Source organism: Crocuta crocuta, unplaced genomic scaffold (genome assembly GCF_008692635.1).
Source record: "Crocuta crocuta isolate KB4526 unplaced genomic scaffold, BGI_CrCroc_1.0 scaffold1, whole genome shotgun sequence".
In the NCBI taxonomy this organism is placed as follows: domain Eukaryota; kingdom Metazoa; phylum Chordata; class Mammalia; order Carnivora; family Hyaenidae; genus Crocuta; species Crocuta crocuta.
In genome coordinates this window covers 7,633,947-7,659,245 of record NW_027527930.1, presented here as the reverse complement: position 1 = coordinate 7,659,245, position 25,299 = coordinate 7,633,947, and the positions used below count along the sequence as shown (strand labels likewise).

The 25,299-nt window shown below is 39.9% G+C and overlaps 1 protein-coding gene across 1 annotated transcript in view; it reads left to right on the top strand.

Moving 5' to 3' along the window:
• The window catches only part of SCARB2 (scavenger receptor class B member 2), a 76,686-nt gene that overhangs the window by 37,067 nt on the left and 14,320 nt on the right, over positions 1–25,299 (top strand). Inside the window, exons 5-8 of the mRNA XM_077750882.1 lie at positions 254–442; positions 7,876–7,967; positions 17,005–17,124; positions 20,247–20,416. Of these exons, the coding sequence (XP_077607008.1) occupies positions 254–442; positions 7,876–7,967; positions 17,005–17,124; positions 20,247–20,416 (571 nt within the window). The remainder of the gene's footprint in view (positions 1–253; positions 443–7,875; positions 7,968–17,004; positions 17,125–20,246; positions 20,417–25,299) is intronic.

Below are 25,299 nucleotides of genomic sequence, written 5' to 3'. Positions count from 1 at the left end.
TTACAAGCATTTTTCTCATTGCAAATGCAGTGCAGGGACAATTGAACAGCTGCCAGTGGGAACGCTAAGTTCATGCTTACAAAGTAGAATACTGAGAAAGGACAAGAGCTGTAGAATCTTATTTGTGCACGTGTAGCCACATTTTGCAGCTATTTAGTCCTAACATTGACTTTGACGTTTCCAGCCCTTTTGGCTGAAGGGGCCATAAGAGAGTGGGCGGGAACTGCGCTCTGAACTTGCCTGTGTTTCTCAGACTGCCATGGAATGGGCCCGGCTCAGCTTCCTCCAGAAGTTCATCGAGGCCCTGCTGAAGGCCTATCAGCAGTCGCTGTTTGTGACACACACCGTGGACGAACTGCTCTGGGGCTACAAAGATGAGATCCTGTCCCTCATCAGTGTTTTCAAACCGGAGATCTCGCCCTATTTTGGCCTGTACTATGGGGTAAGGTGATCTTTCTTTTTAGAGCCTTTTTTTTTTTTTTTTTTGAGGGAGCGTGTGTGCGCAAGCGGGGAAGGAGCAGAGGGGAGAGAAGGAAACTTAAATAGGGGTTGAACCCACATGGGGTTCAATCCCACGACCTTGGAATTATAACCTGAGCTGAAGTCAAGAGTCCCGTGCTCAACTTACTAAACCACCCAGGCGCCCAGAGTCTCTTTATTCAGGTGAGGGAGGGGCACTGCTAGCCAGATTTTATCTTCACTTTGGGTTTCTTCCAGAAGACCAAAAATTGCCTGGAATTCTAGATATCCTGTACAGTATGTGAAAAAGAAGGAAGTGTTCTAGTTTTTAGGGGGAAAACCCCTTCTCCCACAATTTCAGCATGCCGCCAGCAGTGACTTTCAATGAGGGCAGCTATGAAAAATACATAGAGGATGACTGTGCCATTAACCAGGTGCAATCTTTCAAAACTATCATAAATTTCAGTGATAGGTGCCAAGTCTTCGTTGATGACTTAGGGGCTAAACCCATTCATCAGCCTGACAGAGACAAGTAAGAAACTAAGTAGGAACATGATAGTCCGTTAGGGATGGGAGCCACCTGTTAGATTTTTCAGACGTGTCATTTGTGAAGGAGGATGGATAATTTGAAATTCTGTGTCCCTCATCTATGATTTCTTATGCTTATAATGAAATTTTGTGTGGTTCCTTGCAGATTTTATTCACTTTGGCTTGAAATAAAAAATATATTAGCATTCAAGTATTTATTATCCAATGCATATGTTATTGCTGCCTAAGTTTCAAATGAATTAAAATTAAAAGCAGTTTTTAAAATCTACGTTCCCATATATCTCCCCTCCCCACCCCCCACCCCCGACCAAGAAACAAAAAAGAGAAAGCACTTGAGTAAAATGGATACTGTGTGGGAGGTTGCTAATGACAAACTTAAACTCAAGAAGAACGTTTTAGATTAAGGGTGGGTTCTGAGACTGTGATGAATTTCCTCACCTTTCAATTTGTTGTTATTCTCTGGTTTTCACTACTCAAGAATCTTACCCTTATCTCCGAGAATGTTCCTTTACAGCAGATGGTGATAATGCTTCCCCTGTGCATGCAAGGGTATACAAAACCTAGAAACCATTCAAACAAAATAGTAAAAAGTTCTTAACATTATTTGTGCAAGAGGTGGGGGTCCTAGAAATAGGGCTCAACTGACCCTGAATCCTTCCCCCTAGGGAGGTAGAATTGATAGATGCTCTCTAGAAGATCCCATCTGGGGGTGCCTGGGTGGCTCAGTCAGTTAAGCTTTCAACTTTGGCTCAGGTCATGATCTCACAGTTGGCGAGTTCAAGTCCTGCATGGGGCTCTATCGGTAGCTCAGAGCCTGGAGCCCACTTCGGGTTCTGTCTCCCCCTCTCTCTGCCCGTCCTCTCTCTCTCTCTCAAAAGTAAACATTAAAAAAAATTTAGAAGATCTCATCTGAAAGGAGCCCAGCTTCCATAAGACCAGAGGAAGCACTGATTTCTTTTTTTTTAATTTTTATTTTTTAATGTTTTATTTATTTCTGAGAGAGAGAGAGAGAGACAGCGTGAGCAGGAGAGGGTCAGAGAGAGAGGGAGATACAGAACCCGAAGCAGGCTCCAAGGCTCTGAGCTAGCTGTCAGCACAGAGCTCGACACGGGCTCAGACCCACGAACCATGTGATCATGACCTGAGCCGAAGTTGGACGCTTAACCAACTGAGCCACCTAGGCGCCCCAACACTGATTCCTTAAGCTGTGACTAGACAACCCTTCTAGAAGAAAATGTCAGGTGAATTTCCAACAGAGATACAACAAAGGTTACCTTAAGACCCTTTGGGTCCAAGTGGTTTCTGTCTACTTGCAAGGTAGATCCTGTTCCTAAAACCTCTGTATTTTTCAGGTAATTTTCATTGTACAGCTTGTTTTTTTGTTGTTGTTGCTTTTACATCATTGACTTCATCAGACTTACAACTAAAAGCCTTTTAGGGGCACCTGGGTGGCTCAGTCGGTTAAGCGTCTGACTCTGGCGTAGGTCAGATCTCATGGTTTGTGGGTTCGAGCCCTGCATCAGGCTCTGTGCTGACAGCTCAGAGCCTGAAGCCTGTTTTGGATTCTGTGTCTCAGTCCATAAAAATGCTTTGCATACTGTAAATCACAGTACACATGTCAGGAACTGTTATTCATTTTTCTCTTCATGACTGGCCCCCAAGATGATGCTGAATTAACATGAATGACTGCTGTCGGGGCGCCTGGGTGGCTCACGGTTAAGCGGCCAACTTCAGCTCAGGTCATGATCTCACGGCCTGTGGGTTCGAGCCCTGTGTCGGGCTCTGTGCTGACAGCTCAGAGCCTGGAGCCTGTTTCAGATTCTGTGTTTCCCTCTCTCTCTGCCCCTTCCCAGGTCGTGCTCTCTCTCTGTCTCAAAAATAAATAAACGTTAAAAAAAATAACATGAATGACTGCTATATCTTTTCATTTGGCATCCAAACTGTCTGAGTGTAGTTGGTAAAAAGGCAGTGTTTCTGTTCAGTTGGTCATCTGCTCCGGGTCAAATACTGATTCTTCAGCCAATGGCACAGGAAGTTCACACTTGAGCTGTCATTCATTCAAAGACCAGGATAGGCAGGGGGCGCACTCCTTCCAAGAGTCTTTCCTGAATCCTGCTGGCGTCATGCCAGCCTCCCCCTCGGATGCACCAGGCTTGCAAGCCTGCCCACCTGCTCCGCTACACGCGATGAAGATTATACCTTGGTTAAGGCATGGACACTTTTTCTTCAAAGACTCTAGTATGAAACAACCAATTAATGGGGAGGGACAGGGTATGAGAATGTACAAGATGAGTGAATGTAGAACATTGGCACAGAGTTTCTGAGAAAAAGGGACCTGGTTAAATATCACATGCTTATATTTCGTATTGTGGGGCCAATCAGCATATTTTTACCCATTGATTTTAGGGCACCTCTGTTCTCCTCCGCATAAGAGAGTTCAAGCACCTCCCACTAAGTGTGGGTTCTCGTGTGTGTAAAATATATAGTTTTTAGAAAGTGTCTTTAGGAGGTCAGCCTGTCCAGCTTGTCCTTTGGTGGAGGGGATAGGGTTATGCTTACATTACACTAGTGGCGTGACTGTAGTAGCCTGTCTCAGAGCACCTCTCCCTCTCCTGTCGTGATATGTCCCTTGTATCCAGCCCACATCCCTACCCTGAGAACACAAACTCTGTTTATTCCCGATTGTCCTCCACTAACAAAGGTTCCGATGAGAGACAGGGAAGCATTCACATGCAGTGCCTGACTCTTGGCAGAAAACAACTGGAGAGAACCCTTTCTGAATTACTGTGAAACATGTAAATGCTTAACTACTTTGCTTAGGCTAGATCTGAGTTAAGTGGAGGACTTCAGGAAATAATATCCATTCATTTTTAAAATTGGTGGTTCAGCATTTTTTAAAGTTTATTTATTTTGAGAGAGAGAGAGAGAGGGAAGGCAGGAGAGGGGCAGAGAGAGGGGGGAGAGAGAGAGAGAATCCCAAGCAGGCTTTGCACTGTCAGTGCAGAACAAGACGTGGGGCTAGAACTCACGAACCATGAGATCATGACCTGAGCTGAAACAAGAGTTGGTTGCTTAACTGACTAAGTCACCAGGGGCCCTGGTGATTCAGCACTTTTTTTATGTGGAGTATTTGAATTTTCTCTAAGTTGTTGTAATGTTCACATTGCTGTTCCTAAAGAGAAGTTCTTTCTAATATCTTTTTAAAAAAAATTTTTTTAATGTTTATTTTGAGAGAGACAGAGAGGGAGAGACAGAGTGTGAGTGGGGGAGGGGCTGAGTGAGTGAGAGAAAGAGAGAGAGAGAGAATCTGAAGCAGGCTCCAGGCTCTGAGCTGTCAGCACAGAGCCCAATGCAGGGCTCGAACTCACAAACCACGAGATCATGAATTGAGTAAAGTCAGACGCTTAACCAACTGAGCCACTCAGGCACCCTGATAAACCTATTTTAAAAAGAAAACAGAACACGAGTACAATGCATCAACTTGTGACCCCCAAATGCATCTGTGTTAATACCCAAAAATATATCTGTACAAATCTCCAAAGATAGCTTGGAGCAATCGAAATAAAACAGTCTTTGGTTATTTTATTATTCTTAATTTATCTACAAAGTGCCTGACACCCCATATGCTATTAATAACAAACATTTAAAAGAATGAAAGCAATTATAATAATAGTATTAGAATGGATTTACTAGGAAGGCAGCAATTTGTGTCCATTTTGTTCACTGATATACAGTGCTAGACACATGGTAGCCATTCACCAAGTGCTTGCTAATAAGTGAATGAGTCCCTTCTTACCTGGTAAGAAGATCAGCCTGTGGAGTGTGGAGTTACGGAGCTGGGCTTCAGTCCTAGCTGCACCATTTGCTGGCTGAGTAATCTGGCCAAGTTATTTAACTTCTCTTTGCTTCAGATTTCTCATCTATAGAATGAGGGTAAAACAGTGCATGTCTGTATTAGTTTCCTGTTGTTGCTGTAACACATGGCCATAAATTTAGGGGCTTAAAACAACAGTGATTTATTATCTTACAATTCTAGATCTTAGTAGCTGCAAAATCAGGGTGTTGTCAGGGCTGTGTTCCTTCTGGAGGCTCTAAGGGGAAATCCACTTCCCTGACATTTACGGCTTCTAGAGGCAGCCTGCATTTTTTTGGCTGGTGACCCCTTCTGCCATCACCAGGCCAAAAGGGAAACATCTTCACAGTCTCTCTGTCTGACCTCTATTTGTCATCACATCTACTACTCTGACCTGGCCCCTGCCTCTCTTTGTAAGATCCCTTGTGATTATGTTGGGTCCACACAGGTAATCCAGGACACTCTTCCCATCTCAAGATCCTTAGCTTAATCACATCTGAAAAGTCCCTTTTGCCGTGTTAGACCACATAGTTACAGGTTCTGGGGATTAGAATGTGGACAGATTTGGAGGAACACTATTCTGTCTACCACACTGCTTTATTTAGTGGTTGTGAGGATTTCATGAGATAATTCATACTATAATTTTGGACCAGTGCCAGGAATATTATAAATACTCAATAACTGTTAGCCTTTATTACTTTATTACTATAGAGGAACAATACCCATGCTGTTTCCCAGAAATCAGAGCTCCAACCTCACATAAAAAATTTGTAAAGATGCATAGATTATCTGTATGTGTCCTTAAGAAGTATAGCTTGGAGAGAACATAAATAAAGAAAGTTTACTTGAAAGTACGACAGTATGTATTGGGGCACCCGGGTGGCTCAGTTGGTTAAGCTTCTGACTCTCAGTTTGATCTCAGGTCATGATCTCATGGTTTATAATATCAAGCCCCGCATCAGGCACTTATAATGAGGAGCCTGCTTGAGATCCTCTGTCTCCTTCTCTCTGCCCCTCCCCTGCTCATGCATGCACATGTGCACACTCACTCTCTGTCTCAAAATAAGTAAACAAACTTTAAAAAAAAAGAAACAGTGGGATTATATTAATACCACTTGCTTCTGTTGCAGCTAACCTACACTGGGGTCCTGGCCCTGGATTTATGCTTTCTTATGTTTATTATTGACATATAATTCACTTACATATAATTCACCATTTTAAAGTGTACAATTTAGTGGTTTTTAATATATTCACAAAGTTGTACAACCACCACTACCATCAAATTTCAGAACATTTTCATCATCCTCCCAAAAAAACACACACTCATTAGCAGTCACTTCCGTTTCTCCCCTTCCACCAGCCCTTGGCAACCACTAATCTATACTTTCTGTCTCTATGGATTTGCCTATGAATCTATAAAATTTTTTAATAGTTAAAAGGTTTGTATCTTTTTTGTTTTGTTTTGTTTGCTTTTGTCGAGAAAAGTAAGATTATGGTTTTGTTTGAAACAAAACACAAGCAACCACCCACACCTGCCCAGCCTCTCTCCTGCCCCATGGGGATGCGGAGACCGCTGGTGCTGAGCAGGCTGGCCCAGGCTGAAGGAGCAGAAGAGCCAGAACTCTCTGTGTGCGAGCTTCCTCAGAGCCAGAGAGGAAGGGCATTTGGGAATGGAGTTTGGCTTCGTGAGGCAAAAAATAAAACTAAAAAAACTCAGTACACGTGCCCACTTTACAAATGGTGGCCAAGAGGTTGGAGCCATCTCTGGCAGTTGACCATTTTATAAATGGAATCCTACCATACAGGACCTTTGTGTCCGGCATCTTCTATTTAGCTTCATGTTTACAAGATTCATGTATGTTGTAGCATGTGCCAGCACTTGATTCCTTTTTATGGCTGAGTAATATTCTATTGTATAGATATATCACACTTTGTTTATCTGTTCATCAGTTGATGGATATTTGGGTTGTCTCTACTATGGGCTCTTATGAGTAATGCTGCTCTGAACATTTGTGTACAAGTTTTTGTATGACATTGGGATGCATATCTTGGAATGGAATTCTCTTGAGTATAGAAGGAGGAGCGGAATTTGGGGTCATATAGTAATCCTGTGCTTAACTTTTTGAAGAACCGCCGAACTATTGTCCACAGAAGCTGCACCATTTTACATTCCCACCAGCAGTGGCCAAGGGCCTTGATTTCCCCACATGCTCACCAACGCTTGTTCTCTTTCTTTACTTTTTTATTTTTAAAAAACTTTTAGCACCATCCTGGAGGGCAGGAAATAGCACTGTGGCTTGGCTTTGCATTTCTCTAATAGCTGATGATCTTGAGCATCCTTTCATGTACTTGCTGGCCATTTACTTATTTTCTTTGGAGAAATGTCTCTTCAGATCCTTTGTCCATTATTTAATTGGGCTCATACTTTTTGAAACCATAAAGTAACAGTATGATTAATACGGCATTTAGTCAAATAGTCACTCTCTATTTTAGTTCTGGTTCAGTCTTATGTAGCAATTAGGCCCAACTACGATAGTATCATGAAAATGAAGTTTCTCAGTTATAGTATCAATTCGGGCTCTCAGAAAAACACAGTCAATGGGAGCGCTATAGCTACATCTGTAGTGTCCGTCTATGCACGGGATTTGTATATATTAAGGAATTGGTCTGTGCAGGTGTGCGGGGAGCAGGTGGCCAGTCTGAAATCCACAAGACAGGCTGGCAGGCTAGAAACTGAGGCAGGATTTCTGTATTGCAGAACTGAGAATTCCTTTCTGTCCAGCAAACTTCAGATTTTGTTTTTAAAACCTTACACAGATTGAATGAGTCCATGCACATTATCATTGGTAATCTCTTTAACTTAAAGTCAATTGTAAACATTCATCCTATATACAAAATACAGCACCATCTAGATTACTGTTTGACCAAACAACTGTGCACCGGAGCCTAGACAAGTTGACACATAAAATTAACCACCACGGTTTCTTAAAATGATCATATTCACTTATTTTCAGAAAAATGGGACTAATGATGGAGACTATGTTTTTCTAACTGGAGAAGACAATTACCTTAACTTTACAAAGATTGTGGAATGGAATGGAAAAACGTAAGTGTAATGATTGATTTTTAACAATTTTTAAAATTTAAAAATTTAAAAATTTTTGTTTAAATTGCATGTCCACTTATGCATTATTTCAAAAGAATTTTAACACTGTCAATTTTGGGATGAAAACTCTATAGATATGTAAAATATCTTTATAATTACTAGTTTATAAATCAGGATTGAGGCAACACACTTTACAAATGAAATATTAGTGCTGCATAGATTGATCTTGGCTAGGCATGAATTACAAGTGGTGGTAAGTTTCACTTTCCAGGTGGTCACTGAATGATGTGTAGCTGCAACACAGATACTTTAAAACCACTTTGATTTGGGGAAGAGGGAAGTGTTTCTCTTTTTAATAGTGATTGTGGACTGTTCATGTATTTTTCTTTAAAAATAAAATACATTCGAGTTCACTATTATGGTATTTCAGAAATGTTTTTTTTTTTTTTTAACATTTGTAACTTATAAACAAACTATTTCTAAAAAGGAGCCAAGGCAGTTTGCAATAAAGCTATATAGAAGACAAGATAATGTCTTTAAGTCAGGAATTAGAAACCTTGGAGAGAAAAGGAGAGTATTTCTTTAGAGACTGAGGGAAAAGGAATTCTGTTCTTGAACATTAAATTCCTAACCAAGCATCCCAGAAATATATGAAAAAAATGGTATGGAATATAAGGGAACCCTCTCTACTACCTTCACAATTTTTCTGTAAATATCAACTATTTTTATTTTTTTAATGTTTATTTTTTTATTCGAGAGAGCGCACACACAAGAGGGGGAGGGGCAGAAAGAGAGAGGGAGACACAGAATCCAAAGCAGGGTCTAGGCTCCTAGCTGTCAGCACAGAGCCTGACCCGGGGCTCAAACTTGTGAACCCTGAGATCATGACCTAAGCCAAAGTCGGATGCTCAACCAACTGAGCTACCCAGGCGCCCCTTAAACTATTTGTAAATAAAAAGCTTATTTAAATTTTAAAAAGTACACATATCCCCGTACATAAACATATATTTGTGGGTGTGTACACACACACAGACCAACACGTACATCAAAATAGATAAGATCCTGAGAGAATATGTTGGAAACTGGCAACAGTGTGGCCCCTGGAGGACCAGCATCTGGCTCCAGGGAAAGTTATTTATAAACAGGATATAGCTGGATTTTGTTTTAAACTCAATCTGTTATTCTCTTCCCAATCTTTTAATAGCAGAGCTCAATCCGTTTAAATATTTATAGTTATTGATACAACTATAATGATATATTATTTAATATATTAGATTTTTTTCTGGTTTATGTCTATTCTATCCTCAGATTTTATGGTTCATATTTAACATTTTGTCCTGACGAAATTGAAAGTTGTTTATTGTCTCTTCTCCTCCCAAATAGGACAGTAATGTTACCCATTTTGTAACACATTATACCCATCTTCCATGCTGTTCTTGTCTTCAGCTTGTTTCACATTCTCTGGAAGCCAAATATAAACAGAATGTTTATCATTTTATAGTAAATTCTTAATTAAATGTACCAATGTATTTTATTAAATTTTTTCTTCTTTGTGCATTTTTATTGAAAGTCTACTTAGTTGACGTACAATGTAACATTAGTTTTAGGTGTAAAATATAGTGATTCATCACTTCCATACAACACCCTGAATTGTGCACTCCTTAATCCCCATCATCTATTTTTTTTATATTTTAAGTTTTTATTTAAGTTCTAGTTAGTTAACATATAGTGTAATATTGGTTCCAAGAGTAGAGTTTAGTGATTCATCACTTACATATAATGCCCAGTGCTCATCATGACAAGTGCCTTCCTTAATACCCATCACCCATCTAGCCCATTCCCCCACCCACCTCCCTCCATCAACCCTCAGTTTGTTCTCAATAGTTTTTTTTTTAAACATTTATTTATTATTTTTGAGAGAGAGAGAGAGAGCAGGGGAGGAGCAGAGAGAGAGGGAGACACAGAATCTGAAACAGGCTCCAGGCTCTGAGCTAGCAGTCAGCACAGAGCCCGATGCAAGGCTCAGACCCACGAACCGCGAGATCATGACCTGAGCCAAAGTCAGATGCTTAACTGACTGAGCCACCCATGTGCCCCATGTTCTTTATAGTTAAGAGTCTCCTATGGGTTGCCTCCCTCTCCCTTATTTTTTTCCCTTCCCTTATGTTCATCTGTTTTGTTTTCTTAAATTCCATATGAGTGAAATCATGATATTTGTCTTTCTCTGAATGTCTTGTTTGCTTAGCATAATACACTCTACCTCCATCTATGTTGCTGCACATGGCAAGATTTCATTCTTTCTAATGGCTGAGTAATATGACATTGTATTTATGTGTACACACACACACACACACACTACATCTTCTTTATCCATTCATCAGTCAATGGACATTTGGGCTTTTTTCATTATTTGGCCATTGTTGGTAATGCGGCTATAAACCTCAGGGTGCATGTGTCCTTTCAAATCAGTATTTTTGTATCCTTTAGGTAAATATCTAGTAGTGCAATTGCTGGGTCATAGGGTAGTTCTATTTTTAACTTTTTGAGGAACCTCCATATTGTTTTCCAGAGTGCCTGTACTAGTTTGCATTCCCACAAGCAGTGTTTTCCTTTCCCTGCATTCTTACCAACACCTGTTGTTTCCTGTGTTGTTCATTTTAGCCATTCTGACAGGTATGAGATGGTATCTCATCATGGTTTTGATTTGTATTTCCCTGGTTATGAGTGATGTTGAGCATCTTTTCATGTGTCTGTTAGCCATCTGGATGTCTTCACTGGAAAAACGTCTTATTCATATCTTCTGCCGATTTCTTAACTTTATGGATGTTGAGTTTGATAAGTTCTTTATAGGTTTTGGATACTAACCCTTTATCACATATGTCATTTGCAAAGATATTCTCCCATTCCATAGGTTGCCGTTTAATTTTGTTGACTGTTTCCTTCTCTGGCCAGAAGCTTTTTGGCATAATGATGTTCCAATAGTTCATTTTTGCTTTTGTTTCTCTTGCCTCCAGAGACATGTCTAGTAAGAAGTTGCTATGGGCAGTGTCGAATAGGTTGCTGCCCATGTTTTTCCCCAGTATTTAGATGGATTCCTGTCTCACATTTAGGTCTTTCATCCATTTTGAGTTTATTTTTCTGTGTGATGTAGAAAGCTGTCCAGTTTCATTCTCCTGCATGTTGCTAACCAGTTTTCCCAACACCATTTGTTGAAAAGACTGTCTTATTTCCAGTAAATATTCTTTCCTGCTTTGTTGAAGATTAGTTTACCATACAGTTGTGGGTCTATTTCTGGGTTTTTCTCTCCTGTTCCATTGATCTATGTGTCTGTTTTTGTGCCAGTACCATATTGTATTGATGATTGCAGTTTTGTAATAAAGCTTGAAGTCTGAATTGTGATGTCCCCAGCTTTTCTTTCCAAGATTGCTTTGGCTATTTGGGGTCTTTTGTGGTTCCATAAAAATTTTAGAATTGTTTGATGTAGCTCTGTGGAAAATGCTGGTGGTATTTTGATAGGGATTTCATTAAATGTGTAGATTGCTTTGGGTAGTATAGACATTTTAACAATGTTTATTCTTCCAACCCATGAGCATGGAATATTTTTCCTTTTCTTTGTGTCATCTTCAATTTCTTTAATAAGCTTTCTATAGTTTTCAGTGTACAGATCTTTTACCTCTTTGGTTAGGTTTACTCCTAAGTGTCTTAGGGTTTTTGGTACAGTTGTAAATGGGATCAACTCCTTGATGTCTCTTTTTGTGCTGCTTCATTATTGGTGTATAGAAATGCAACAGATTTCTGCACATGGATTTTATATCCTGTGACTTTGCTGAATTTGTGTATCAGTTCTAGCAAGCTTTTGGTTGAGTCTTTCAGATTTTCTATATAGGGCATCATGTCATCTGCAAATAGTGAGAGTTTGACTTTTTCTTGCCAATTTGGATGCCTTCTATTTCTTTTTATTGTCTGATTGCTGTGGCTAGCACTTCCAGTACTATGTTAAATAACAGAAGTGAGAGTGGACATCCCTGTCTTGTTCCTGACCTTGTAGAAAAAGCTTTCAGGTTTTCCTCATTGAGGATGGTATTAGCTATGAGTCTTTCCTACATGGCCTTTATGATATTGATGTATTTTCCCTCTATCCCGACTTTGCCAAAGGCTTTTATCAAGAATAGATACTATATTTTGTCAAATGCTTTTGCTGTATCTATTGAGAGGATCATATAGTTCTTGTCTTCTTTTATGAATGTGGTATATCACATTGATTGATTTGTGAATATTGAAATCTACCCTGCAGCCCAGGAATGAATCTCACTTGATCATGATGAATAGTTCTTTTAATGTACAGTTGGATTCAATTTACTAGTATCTTATTGAGAATTTTGCATCCATGTTCATCAGGGATATTGGCCTATAATTCTCCCTTTTAGTGAGGCCCTCATCTGGCTTTAGAATCAAGGTAATGCTGGCCTCATAGAATGAGTTTTCCTTTCTATTTATGTTTTTTGAAACAGTTTGATTTCACTCTTTTTTTTAACGTTTGGTACAATTCCCCTGGAAGGCCATCTGGTCTGGACTTTTCTTTGTTGGGAGATTTTTGTATTTAATTCAGTTTCTTTGCTGGTGATCAATTTGTTCAGATTTTCTATTTCTTCTTATTGCAGCTTTTGTCATTTTTATGTTTCTTGGAATTTCTCCATTTCTTCCACATTGCCCAATTTTTTGGCATATAGTTTTTCATAATATTCTCTTATAATTGTAATTCTGTGGTGTTGGTTGTGAGCTCTCCTCTTTCATTCATGATTTTATTTGGGTCCTTTCTCTTTTCTTTTTGATAAGTGTGGCTAGGGGGTTGTCAGTTTTATTAATTCTTTCAAAGAGCTAGTTCTTAGTTTCATTGATCTGTTCTAATATGTTTCTTGTTTGTTTGTTTCTATATAATTTTTCTGCCAGAATCCTTATTATTTCCCTTCTTCTGCTGACTTTAGACTTTGTTTTCTGTTTCTTTTCCAGCTCCTGTAAGTGTAAAGTTAGGTTGTATATTTGAGACTTTTCTTGTATCTTGATAGGCCTGTATTGCTATATACTTCCCTCCTATGACTGCCTTTATTACATTCCAAAGATTTTGAACTGCCATGTTTTCATTTTCATTTGCTTCCATGTATTTTTAAATTTCTTCTTTAATTTCCTGGTTAACCCATTCATTCTTTTTTGTTTTAATGTTTCTTTATTCATTTTAGAAAAGAGAGAGGGAGAGGCAGAGAGAAAGGGAAACGGAGAAGCCCAAGCAGGCTCCACACTGTCAGTGCAGAGCTTGATGAGGGGTTTGAACCTACAAACTGTGAGATTATGATCCAAGCTAAAATCAAGCACTGGATACTCAACTGACTGAGCCATCCAGTCATTCTTGAGTAGGATGTTCTTTAACCTCCGTGTATTATGTTCTCTCTAATTTATTTCTTGTGGTTGACTTCAAGTTTCATAGCTTTATGATCTGAAAATATGCATGGTATGATCTCAGTCTTTTTGTACTAGTTGAGACCTGATTTATGACCCAGTATGTGATGCATTCTGGAGAATGTTGCTTGTACACTCAAAAATAGTGTGTAGTCTGCTGCTTTAGGATGAAATGTTCCAAATATACCTGTTAAGTCTATCTGCTGTGTCACTCAAAGCCATTGTTTCCTTGTTGATTTTCTGCTTATATCATCTGTCCTTGGTGTAAGTGGGGTATTAAAGTTCCCTACCATTATTGTATTGTTATCAATGAGTTTCTATGTGTTTGTTTTGAACTGATTTATATATCTGCATATTTCTAAGTTGAGGGCATAAATATTTACAACCGTTAGATCTTCTTGTTGGGTAGGCTCCTTTATTATGATATAGTGCCCTTCTTCATCTCTTGTTACAGTCTTTGGTTTAAAATCTAGTTAATCTGATGTAAGTATGGCTACTCTGGCTCTCTTTTGACATCCATTGGCATGATAACTGGTTCTTGATACCCTCACTTTTAATCTGGAGGTGTCTTTACATCTAAAATTAGTCTCTTGTAGGAAGCATTTCGATGGGTCTTTTTTTTTTTTTAATCTGTCTGATACCTATGTCTTTTGATTGGAACATTTAGTCCATTTACATTCAGAGTAATTATAGATAAATAAGAAATTCAGTACCATTGTGTTACCTCTAAAGTCACTGTTTCTGGAGATTTTCTTTGTTCCTTTTTAGTGTTTGCTGCTTTTGGTCTTTCTTTTCCACTCAACAGGTCCCCTTTAATACTTCTTGCAGGGCTGGTTTAGTGGTCATGAACTTCTTTAGTTTTTGTTTGTCTGAGAAACTCTTTATCTCTCCTTCTATTCTGAATGACAGCCTTGCTGGATAAAGGATTCTTGGCTGCATATTTTTCCCAGTCAGCACATTGAATAATATATCATGCCACTCCCTTCTGGCAAGTTTCTGTGGAGAGATCTGTTGCTAACCTTATTTGTTTTCTCTTGTAGGTTAGGGATCTCTTTTCCCTTACTGTTTTTAGGATTCTTTTCTTGTCCTGTATTTTGCAAATTTTTACTGTGATATTTCTTGGTGTTGACCTGCTTTTGTTGATTTTGGTGGGAGTTCTCTGTGCCTTTTGGATTTAGATGTCTATTTTCTTCCCCAGATGAGGGAGGTTTTTGCCTATAATTCACTCAAATAAACCTTTTGCCCTCTTTCCCTTCTCTTCCTCTTCTGGGACTAATATGATACAAATGTTATGCTTTATGGAGTCACTGAATTCCCTAAGTCTACATTCATGATCCAATATTTTTCTTCCCCTTTATTTTTCAGCTTCATTATTTTCTTTAACTTTATCCTCTATATCACTTATCTGCCTCTTTTTCCCTTGTGATCATTACATCCAGTTAGTTGGTTTTGCAGCTCAGTTATAGCATTTTTTATTGCAGCCTGACTAGTTTTTAGGTCTTTTATCCCTGTGGTAAGGAACTTTCCCTGGTATCTTGCTTTTCTCAAGTCCAGCTAGTATCCTTATAACTGTTGTTTTAAATTCTGGCTCAGGCATATTACTTATATCTGTTTTGATTAGATCCCTGGCTGAGACTTCCTGTTCTTTCTTTTGGGATGTGTTCCTCCATCTTGGCATTTTGTCTAGGTGTCTGTCTTCTGTGTAGTAAGAAAGCCTGTTATGTTTCCTACTCCTGGGAGTAATGTCTATATTAAGAAGACATCCTATACTGTTCAGTACCTGATCCTTCAGAAGGTGTTTCGGGTATATGTTGTGTGTACTCTGCTGTTGTGTTTTGGCAGCTCTTTCCCCCAGATCAGTCCTCTACAGAATTTCTCCTTGCAGAATGGGGAGAGTTTGGACCTTGTCCACTGTGTGGTGAGTTTTAACTAGTGTGTTGTGGTCTGCTTGTCAAGAGACTAGATCCTATATCCCCTAGACTGAAACTTTGCAGCACTCTGTGGTCAGTAGACTTAGTGGGTGCAAGGGGTTTGTGTTAGTCTTCTGGGGGGAGGGAACAGCCGCTGCTCTGGCTCTCAGTGACACTTGTCCTAGTTAAAAAACAAAGAAGAACAAAAACATCTGCAGAGTGCATGGAGCAGGGCTTGGTGTAAGAGGCTCAAGCCTCCAGTGTGGGCATTGTGCCTCTCTTTGAAGCCTGTCTATGCTGATGGGCACTGTGAAAAATGGCGTCAGCCAGCTCTCATCCCTGGAGAGGGGAGTGCTCTCATACTGCTCTTCAGGAAGCCCTCACTGAAGAGCAAACTATCTCCCCCTTTTTTTGTCCCAGGCTTCCCCCAGATACCTGCCTTCATCCTGTCTGTGTCCCAGCCATCTGCCCATGTGGCAGTGCAGTGATCCTGAGTTTTATCTCAGGCGCACCCACTAGTTTAAAAGCACCAAAATTTAGGAACCTGGAGTGGCACAGCCCCACACTGATCCCCTGGGAGAGGGTCTCACTGTGCTGTGGCTGGTGCCAGTTTGTCCCAGAAAGGCAGTTGCTCGAATGCAAGGGGGTTGGAGTTCATGGTAAAGTGCAGCAAAAAGTCGAGGTCTGAGTTAGCTGCCCTCAGCAGGCATCTCTGCTCCTCTGCTAATAAATAGGGCAGCTCAGTGGCGCCTGCCAGCTCTTCTGTCCCTGGAGAGGCCGTGCCACCTCTCCCAAGTGCACTCCAAGAAGGGGAACTGTCTCTCCCAGTGTGACCCAGAGGGTCCTCAGAGCACGCTGTCTGTTCCTGGCCTCTGCCCTCCTTCCCCACAGGAGCACCTCCATGCCCTCCAGTCTCCACCCCCGGGGGTGACACAGACGTCTGAAACTTCAGACTTTGGGCTCCACTGCTTGTAAACACTTGCAGTTATCAGCACCTCTCCTTTTCCCCATCAGTGGTCTTGGAGAAGTGTTTTTCTTGTGTAATGCCCTGCATGCTGCGCCCCCTCTCTCTCTGATCAGCGCTCCCACCTCTACTCAGCACCAGTGATTCTTTTCTCTCCCAGATCACATCCCTGTGCCTCCTGCCTTCCACAGTGTGGCCTCTTTTCTCCCTCTAGTTGTGCAGTTTGTTCTCTCAGTCGCAGATGGAAATCCTGGGAGTTCACAATGATTTAATATTTATGTAGCTGTGTTCGAGGGAGGAGGCAACTATAGGGTCCTCCTACTACTCTGCCATCTTAATGCCTTCCTTACGAGCTGAACATATCGCCTGCCAGTGAGCTAGCTCTGCACAAGGCTATTGTTCATGCTAAATTGAATCACTGTTTTAAGAAAATGGCTATTCCAAGCCTCTGCGTAGGATACTCTTTTTTGCAGGAAGGAAAGAGGATGTTTCTGGATGTTGCCTTTATCAGAACTGATTTGGGGATCAGGTACCTACTATTCCGCCTCTTGATCCAACCCCTAAACAACTCTCCCCTTGTTTCTGTGTGTGAATAAGATTCAGTGGGTAGCTGTCGACCAATTAAGGCTTGAGAAAGTCCTGACCATCTGAAAAAAATCTCAAATCCAATTTGATAATCTTGAGCCTTTCTTGTGCTTATCAATTACAGGTCACTTGACTGGTGGACAACAGATAAGTGCAATATGATTAATGGGACAGATGGAGATTCTTTTCATCCGTTAATAAACAAAGATGAAATTCTTTATGTCTTCCCATCTGATTTTTGCAGGTAAGAACTTTGTAAATCAGTTATTTGCCTATAAAACCCCTCAAAATGGGGGCGTCTGGGTGGCTCAGTCGGTTGGGCGGTCAACTTCGGCTCAGGTCATGATCTCACGGTTTGTGGATTTGAGCGCCACGTCGGGCTCTGTGCTGACTGCCAGCTCAGAGCCTGGAGTCTGTCTTCAGATTCTGTGTCTCCGTCTCTCTCTGACCCTCCCCTACTCACGCTGTCTCTCTCTCTCTCAGAAATAAATAAAACATTAAAAAAATTTTTTTAAAAACCCAAAATGTGAGAAATGTATGCAGCTACCCTTAAGAGGCCTAGCCATTTATGCTTCATCAGTGATAAATGCTGATGGCATATTGAGAGACAGTGTGGTGTAGTGATTCACAGCCTGGGCTCCAGAGCCTGACTGCATTGGTTGGTTTGAGTACCAGCTCCAACACTGACAGCTGTGTCACCTTGAGAAGGTTATTCAACCACTCTGTGCCTCACTTTCCTCATTGGTAAAATAAGGATAGTTGCCTAGCTTTGGAGTTGTTATGTGGACAAATGAGTTAGTTAGTAGAATACTTTGCCCAGAGCATGTGAAAAAGTAAACAATGTTAAGTGATGGCTCTTAGTTAATATGATATGCTCTGTCAAGCATGAAATTTGACCTGGTCTTCCAGTCAACAGTTAACCTCTACATAGAAGAGAAGTAAATCAAACTGTTGTCCCTATTTCAGGGTTTGTAGGTATTTGCTTAGCTATCACCTTCCCTTAGATCATTCCTGCTCTCACTTACTCCGTAAGCTCTCTCTCTCACTCCACCTGCTCCTTCATGATTATGGCTCCTCTTTGGGGAGAAGGCATCCTGCTCTCCACCCTGATTCCCATCTCCCCCATCACACACTGCCCTTTCTCTGCCCTTCACCCTCAAACTACCCAAATGAATGGCTGACTCACATAGTCTTCCATATCCTCCCCACCCACTCCATCAAGGCTTTTTATGAAACGTCTCCTCAAATTCGCAAGTGACCTAGCTGCAGTTGATGCTGTTAATGCAGTATTACGAAGAATTGCTGTTCTGGTGGTGTTTCATAGCTTACATAAGCACACTGCCTACCCAGCCAGCCCTGCCAGAAATATTGGGGATATTATAAATCTCCCTCCTCTCCTGCATCGAATCTGCTACCAGATGCTGGGAGGCCTTCTCAGAAATAGCTCTTGTATCGGCCCCCACCCGACCGTCCCTGCTGCCTGTGCCACGGCTCATACCCTTCCACCTCTCCCACAGAAATACCACCGTCCCCCTCTAGCTGGCTGCCCTTGTCCGTACATATTTGTGGGAGGACTGAATGCAGCAAGTGAAACGACTCAAGCTAGAAGGCCAGAAGGAGGCTTTTTAAAAAAATTGGCACGGGGTGCCTGGCTGGCTCAGTCAGTTGAGCGTCCGACTTCGGGTCAGGTCATGATCTCACAGTTGGTGGGTTCGAGCCCCGCGTCGGGCTCTGTGCTGACAGCCAGCTCAGAGCCTGGAGGCTGCTTCAGATTCTGTATCTCCCTCTCTCTCTCTGACCCTCCCCTGCTCGCTCGCTCTCTCTCTCAGAAATAAATAAAACATTACAAAAAAGTTTTTTTAATTTAAAAAAATTTTTTAAAAAATAATTTGGCACAGAGGAAACACATTCTTACCTGGCACAGCCACTTTTGAAGGGACATTTGGCAATGATTAGTAAAGCCAAAGACGTGCAAACCCCATGGTGCTTCACTCTTCTCCTACGTAGGGTCCCTGGCTGGAAGAACCCTTGTATAGACGTGTAAAGAGACATACACAGAAAAGTTCAATGCAGCATGCTCTTAGTAGTGAAAAATTGGAAGCTATCTAAGTCTCTATAAAAAAAAAAAGTCTTTGGAATAAATGTGGTGTGTTCATATCATGAAATATCGTGTAAATTTTAAAATGTAAGAACCAGGCTGTGTACTGTTATAAATCTTAATAATGTGATGTTGAATGAAGAAGCAAATTACAGGAAGAGAACATGGTGTACTGTTTACAGAGCACGTAAAAGTAGCGAATGGTGCCACATATTGTTTATGAATGTGCACCTTTGTGAAAGGATGAACACCGACGAGGGAGGGTTGAGCCCCAAGTTTAGGACAGTGGCTACCTCTGAGGAGGCGGAGGACTGGAATCAGGAGTGTTATACAGAGGGCTGCAGTTGTACCCATATAATATATTGTATCTACCTGACTAGTATTTGTTGTAAAAGGTATTTATTATAATGTTTTCTCTATTTTTCCATTTGCTTAAAATATTTTATTTGGGAAATGCAGTAGGGCTGGGATGTGACTGGGAGGCAGCTGCCATGCTGGCCACAGCCCTGCGAAACATAGCCCACCTCTGGTTCAAAGATGAAAAAGCCAGGCCCAGGAAGAAATTCCCTTTGGGTTTTAAATGAAGGGCCGAAGGACCCTTGAGACAGAGCCTGTGAGAGTGCTCTGTCTGTCACTCAGGCGCTATGCAAACACAAGGGTGGTTAGTGTTATAGGGGATCACTGACGCTCAGTAAGGACTCAAGACAAAATTACATTGAACTCCATTGAAACAGATGACTGAAATAAACATTGAAATGGATTCCAAAATACAGATGCTATTTTTATTTGAGGGAAATGGGTATCTCAGTATACATTTAAGTCAAGTATCTGTCTAATGGGGTACTTTTCAAGTGCGCACAAAATCTACCCAGCCGAGCCCTTGGTGACCTTTTCTGCCCTTGCTCTGCCTCCCCCTTGCTTCTGCTTCATCCACGCTGACACATGCCCATGCTGGTCTAGACGAGTCTTATTTCTTTCGAGTGAGGCTCCATCCTAAACGTCATCTTAATTTCCTAACACACGTATTTTTTCCTTGGCCTTGTTTGGCTGTTACTACAGTTGCTACCTCTTAAACAAATTTCATCATAATTCACCTTCTACACTGAGTGGATAGAGTTCCTTTCAAACTTTCTTTTGCAACTTCATTTACAGCTATCCCCTATAAGCTTTAACCATGTTGTACCTGAGAATGGTTGTTAACTTATTGGTTTGGGGCAGATTACACTGACCGGAGCCCACACTGACTTTTCATGCTTACTTCCTAACAGATCAGTGTATATAACCTTCAGTGACTTTGAGAGTGTGCAGGGACTGCCCGCTTTTCGGTATACGGTGCCTAAAGAAGTGCTAGCCAATACCTCGGACAATGCCGGCTTCTGTATACCTAAAGGAAACTGCCTGGGCTCAGGAGTTTTGAATATCAGCGTCTGCAAGAATGGTAAGAACTCAGAGAAGGGACATACTTATGAGTGTCTAGAATGAAGGATTAGTGTTGTTCAATAAAGAATGCTGTCAGCCCAAATGAAAAAGTGATTTTGACTTTTCAAGAATAATATTTCACAATATGGCAATAGAATGGTAAAAAAAAAAAATTACTGGCTTTTCTGTAATGCTTGTTTTTCTTTTAATTCAGATTTAATAGATGTATAACATTATATTAGTTTCAGTATACAATATAATGATTCAATATTTGCACATATTGTAAAATTATCACTATAGGGGCGCCTGGGTGGTTCAGTCAGTTAAGACTCTTGATTTCAGCTCAGGTCATGAGCTCACGGTCCATGAATTTGAGCCCCATCTCAGGCTCTGTGCTAATGGCATGGAACCTGCTTGGTATTCTCTCTCTCTTTCTCTTTCTCTCTCTCTCTGCCCTTCCCCCCACCTCAAAATAAATTAATAAACTTTAAAAAATGATCACTGCAATAATCTAGTTAACATCCATCACCATACATAGTTATAAAAAAGGGTTTTTTTCTTGTGATGAAGACTTTTAAGACCTACTCTCTTAGCAACTTGTAAATATGCAATACAGTACTGTTAACTATAGTTACTATGTTGTATATTACATTCCCATGACAGTTTTATAACTGGAAGTTTGTACCTGTTGACCCCTTTCATCCATTTCTCCCACCCTAGCTCTGCTGCCCCTGGCAATCACTGACCTGTTCTCTGTATCTATGAGTGTCTAGGATGAAGGATTAGTGTTCTTCAATAAACAATGCTGTCAGCCCAAATGAAAAAGTGATTCTGACTTTTAAAGAATAATATTTCACAATATGGCTATAGAATGTTGGTTTGTTGCTGCTATCATTTTGGGGCGCCTGGGTGGCTTAGTCGGTTAAGCGTCCGACTTTCGCTTAGGTCATGATCTCGCGGTTCGTGGGTTTGAGCCCCGCGTCGGGCTCTGTGCTGACTGCCAGCTCAGAGCCTGGAGCCTGTTTCAGTCTGTGACTCCCTCTCTCTCTGACTCTCCCCTGCTCACGCTGTCTCTCTCTCTCTCTCTCTCTCCTAGAAATAAATAAAAACCTTTAAAAAAAAATTAAAATAAATAAATAAATAAATAAAATCCATGTGTAAGTGAGATCATCGGTATTTGTCTTGGACTCATTTCATTTAGCATAATGCCCTCCAGATCCATCCATGTTGTTGCACATGGCAAGATTTCATTCTTTTTATGGATGAAAAGTATTCACATTGTGTGTGTGTGATATGTGTGTGTGTATATCTCCCACTACTTATTTATTCATTCATCCGTTGATAGATTATTTCCATATCTTAGCTATTGAAAATAATGCTGCAATGAGCATTATCAATAATAGCCAAATTATGGAAAGAGCCCAAGTGTCCGTTGACTGATGAATGGATAAAGAATTTGTTGTGTGTGTGTATATCATATACATATGGAATATTTTTCAGCAATCAAAAGGATGAAATCTTATACTTGCAACAATGTGGATAGAACTAGAGTGTAGTATGCTAAGCGAAATAAGAGAAGGATATCATATGATCTCACTCATATGTGGAATTTAAGAAACAAAACAGATGAACATAGGGGAAGGGAGGTAAAAATAAGATAAAAACAGAGAAGGAGACAAACCATAAGAGACTTCAGGATTGTTAATTCTATATCTGTGAAAAATGCCATTGGAATTTGATAAGGGTTGCATTGAATCTGTAGATTCCTTTGGATAGTATGGGAATTTTAACAATATTAATTTTTCCAATCCATGAACATGGAATATCTTTCCATTTATTTGTATCTTCTTCAGTTTCTTTCCTCAATGTCTTCCAGTTTTTGGTGTACAGATCTTTTACCTCCTTGGTTAAATTTATTTCAAGATCTCTTAGTCTTTTAGATGTTATTGTAAATGAGATTATTTTCTTAATATCTTTTTCTGATAGTTTATTATTAGTGTATAGAAACACAACTGATTTTTGTATTTTGGTTTTTTTTTTCTTTTTTTATCCTGCAGCTTTACTGAATTTATTAGTTCTGGCAGTTTTTTGGTGGGGTCTTTGGAGTTTTCTCTGTCATCTGCTAATCATGTTATCTGTATATCATGTCATCTGCTGATAGTGACAGTTTTACTTCTTCTTTACCAATTTGGATGCCTTTTATTTCTTTTTCTTGCCTAGTTACTCTGGCTAAGACTTCCAATATTATGTTGAATAAAAGTGGAAAGAGTGGATATCCTTGTCTTGTTCCTGATTCTAGAGGAAAAGCTTTCAGTTTTTCACTGTTGAATATGATGTTAGCTATGGGCTTGTCATACATGATCTTTGTTGTGTTGAGCGATATTCTCTCTATATCTACTTTATCATGAGTGTTTATCATAATGGATATTGAATTTTGTCACATGCTTTTTTCTGCATCTATTGAAATGGTCATATCATTTTTATCCTTCATTTTGTTAATGTGTATATCATTTTGATTGATTTGCAAATGTTGAATCATTCTTGCATCCCTGAAGTAAATCCCACTTCATTATGATGTATGATTCTTTTATTTAATGTTTATTTATTTATTTTGAGAGAGTGAGGAGGGAGGGGCAGAGAGAGAGGGAGACTGAGACTCCCAAGCAGGCTCCATGATTTCAGCACAGAGCCCCATGTCAGGCCCCATCTCACAAACCATGAGATCATGACCTGAGCCAAAACCAAGAGTTGGAAGCTTAGCTGACTGAGCCACCCAAGCATCCCTGTTTGATGTATGATCTTTTTAATATATTGTTGAGTTCAGTTTGCTAATATTTTGTTGAACAGTTTTGCATTTATGTTCATCAGGGATATTGACCTATAATTTTCTTTTCTTGTGATGTCCTCGTCTGGTTTTAGTATTAGGGTAATACCGGCTTTGTGAAATGAGTTTGGAAATATTTCCTTACCTTCTATGTTTTAGAAGACTTTGAGAAGGATTGGTAACAATTCTTCTTTGAATGTTTGGTAGAATTCACCACTGAAGCCATCTGATCCTGGACTTTTACTTTTGTTTGTTAGGAAGTTTTTTTGTTTTTTGTTTCCAATTTTTTAAGCTTATTTATGTATTGGGGGGGGGAGTGCATGCACAAGCACAAGTGGGGGAGGGCAGAGGGAGAGAGGGAGTGAGAGAATGCCAGCACAGAGCCTGACACAGGGCTCAAACCCACAAACTGTGAGAGCATGACCTGAGCCAAAATCAAGAGTCACATTCTCAACCAACTGAGCCACCCAGACATCCTAAAAAAAATTCAATTATTGACTCAATCTCCTTACTAATGATTGATCTATTCAGATATTCTGTTTCTTCATGATTCAATCTTGGAAGGTTGTCTTTCTAGGAATTTATCCACTTCTTTTAGGTTGTTTGTTAGCAAATAGTTGTTCATAGTAGCCTCTCATGATCATTTCTTTGTATTTCTCTGGTATTAGTTGTAACATTACCTCTTTCATTTCTGATTTATTTATTTGAACTCTCTTTTTCTTTTGTTAAAGAGAAAGCAAAGGTTTGACAATTTTATCTTTTCAGAGAGCCAGCTCTTAGCTTCATTGATCTTTCTCATTATCTTTTTAGTCTCTTTTTCATTTTTTTCCACTCTAATCTTTATTATTCCCTTCTTCTACAATGGCTTCATTTTTTCCTTCTTTTTCTAGTTCCTTGAAGTTAAGCTGTTTATTTGAGAATTTCATGTTTCTTGAGGTAGGTATTTCTCACCATGAATTTCTCCCTTAGAGTTCCTTTTGCTGCATTCCATAAATTTTGGTATGACGTATTTTCATTTTCATTTCTCTCGAGGTATTTTTTTATTTCTCTTTGAATTCTTTTTTGACTCATTGGTTGTTCAGGAACACATTGTTTAGTTTCCACATATGTGTGAATTTTCAGGTTTAATCCCTATAGTTGATTTCTAGTTTTCTACCATTGTGGGAGGAAAAAGATGCTTGACATGATTTCAATCTTTTAAAATTTTTAAGACTCGTGACCTAACATAATGACCTAGCTTGTAAAATGTTTCATGTGCACTTGAGAAGAATATGTGCTTTGCTGCTTTTTTAATAGAATGTTCTGTATATACCTAAGTTCATCTGGTCTAATGTAGTTAAGGCCAATGTTTCCTTATTGATTTCCCATCTGGATGATCTATTGATGTAAGTGGAGTATTAAAGTCTCCTGCTATTATTGTTTTGCTGTCTATTTCTCCCATGAGGTCTGTTAATATTTTCTTTATATACTTAGGTGTCCCCGTGTTGTAAATATAAATATTTACAAATGTTATATCCTCTTGTTGGACTCATTCTTTTATCATTACAAAATGCCTCTCTTTGTCTTTTATTTAAGTGTTTGTTTTCAAGTCTATTTTATCTTGAGGCACCTGAGTGACTCAATTGGTTAAGGGTCCAACTTAAGCTCAGGTCATGATCTCATGGTTTGTGAGTTTGAGCCCCCTATTGAGCTCTGTGCTGACAGCTCAGAGCCTGGAGCCTGCTTCAGATTCTGTGTCTCCCTCTCTCTCTGCCCCTCCCCCACTCATGCTCTGTCTCTCTCTCTAAAAAATTAATAAACATAAAAAAAATCTTAAGTCTATTTTGTCTGATGTAATTATAGCTATCCCAGCTTTCTTTTGATTTCCAGTTGCATGGAACATATTTTTTCTTCCCTTCACTTTCAATCTGTGTGTGTCCTTGCATCTGAATTAAGTCTCTTTAGGCAGCATACGGATGGATACTATATTTTTATCCATTCAGCCACTCTTTTGATTGAAGAGTTTAGTCCATTTACATTTAAAGTAATTACTGATAGGTATAGACTTATTGGCATTTTGTTAATTGTTTTCTGGCCTT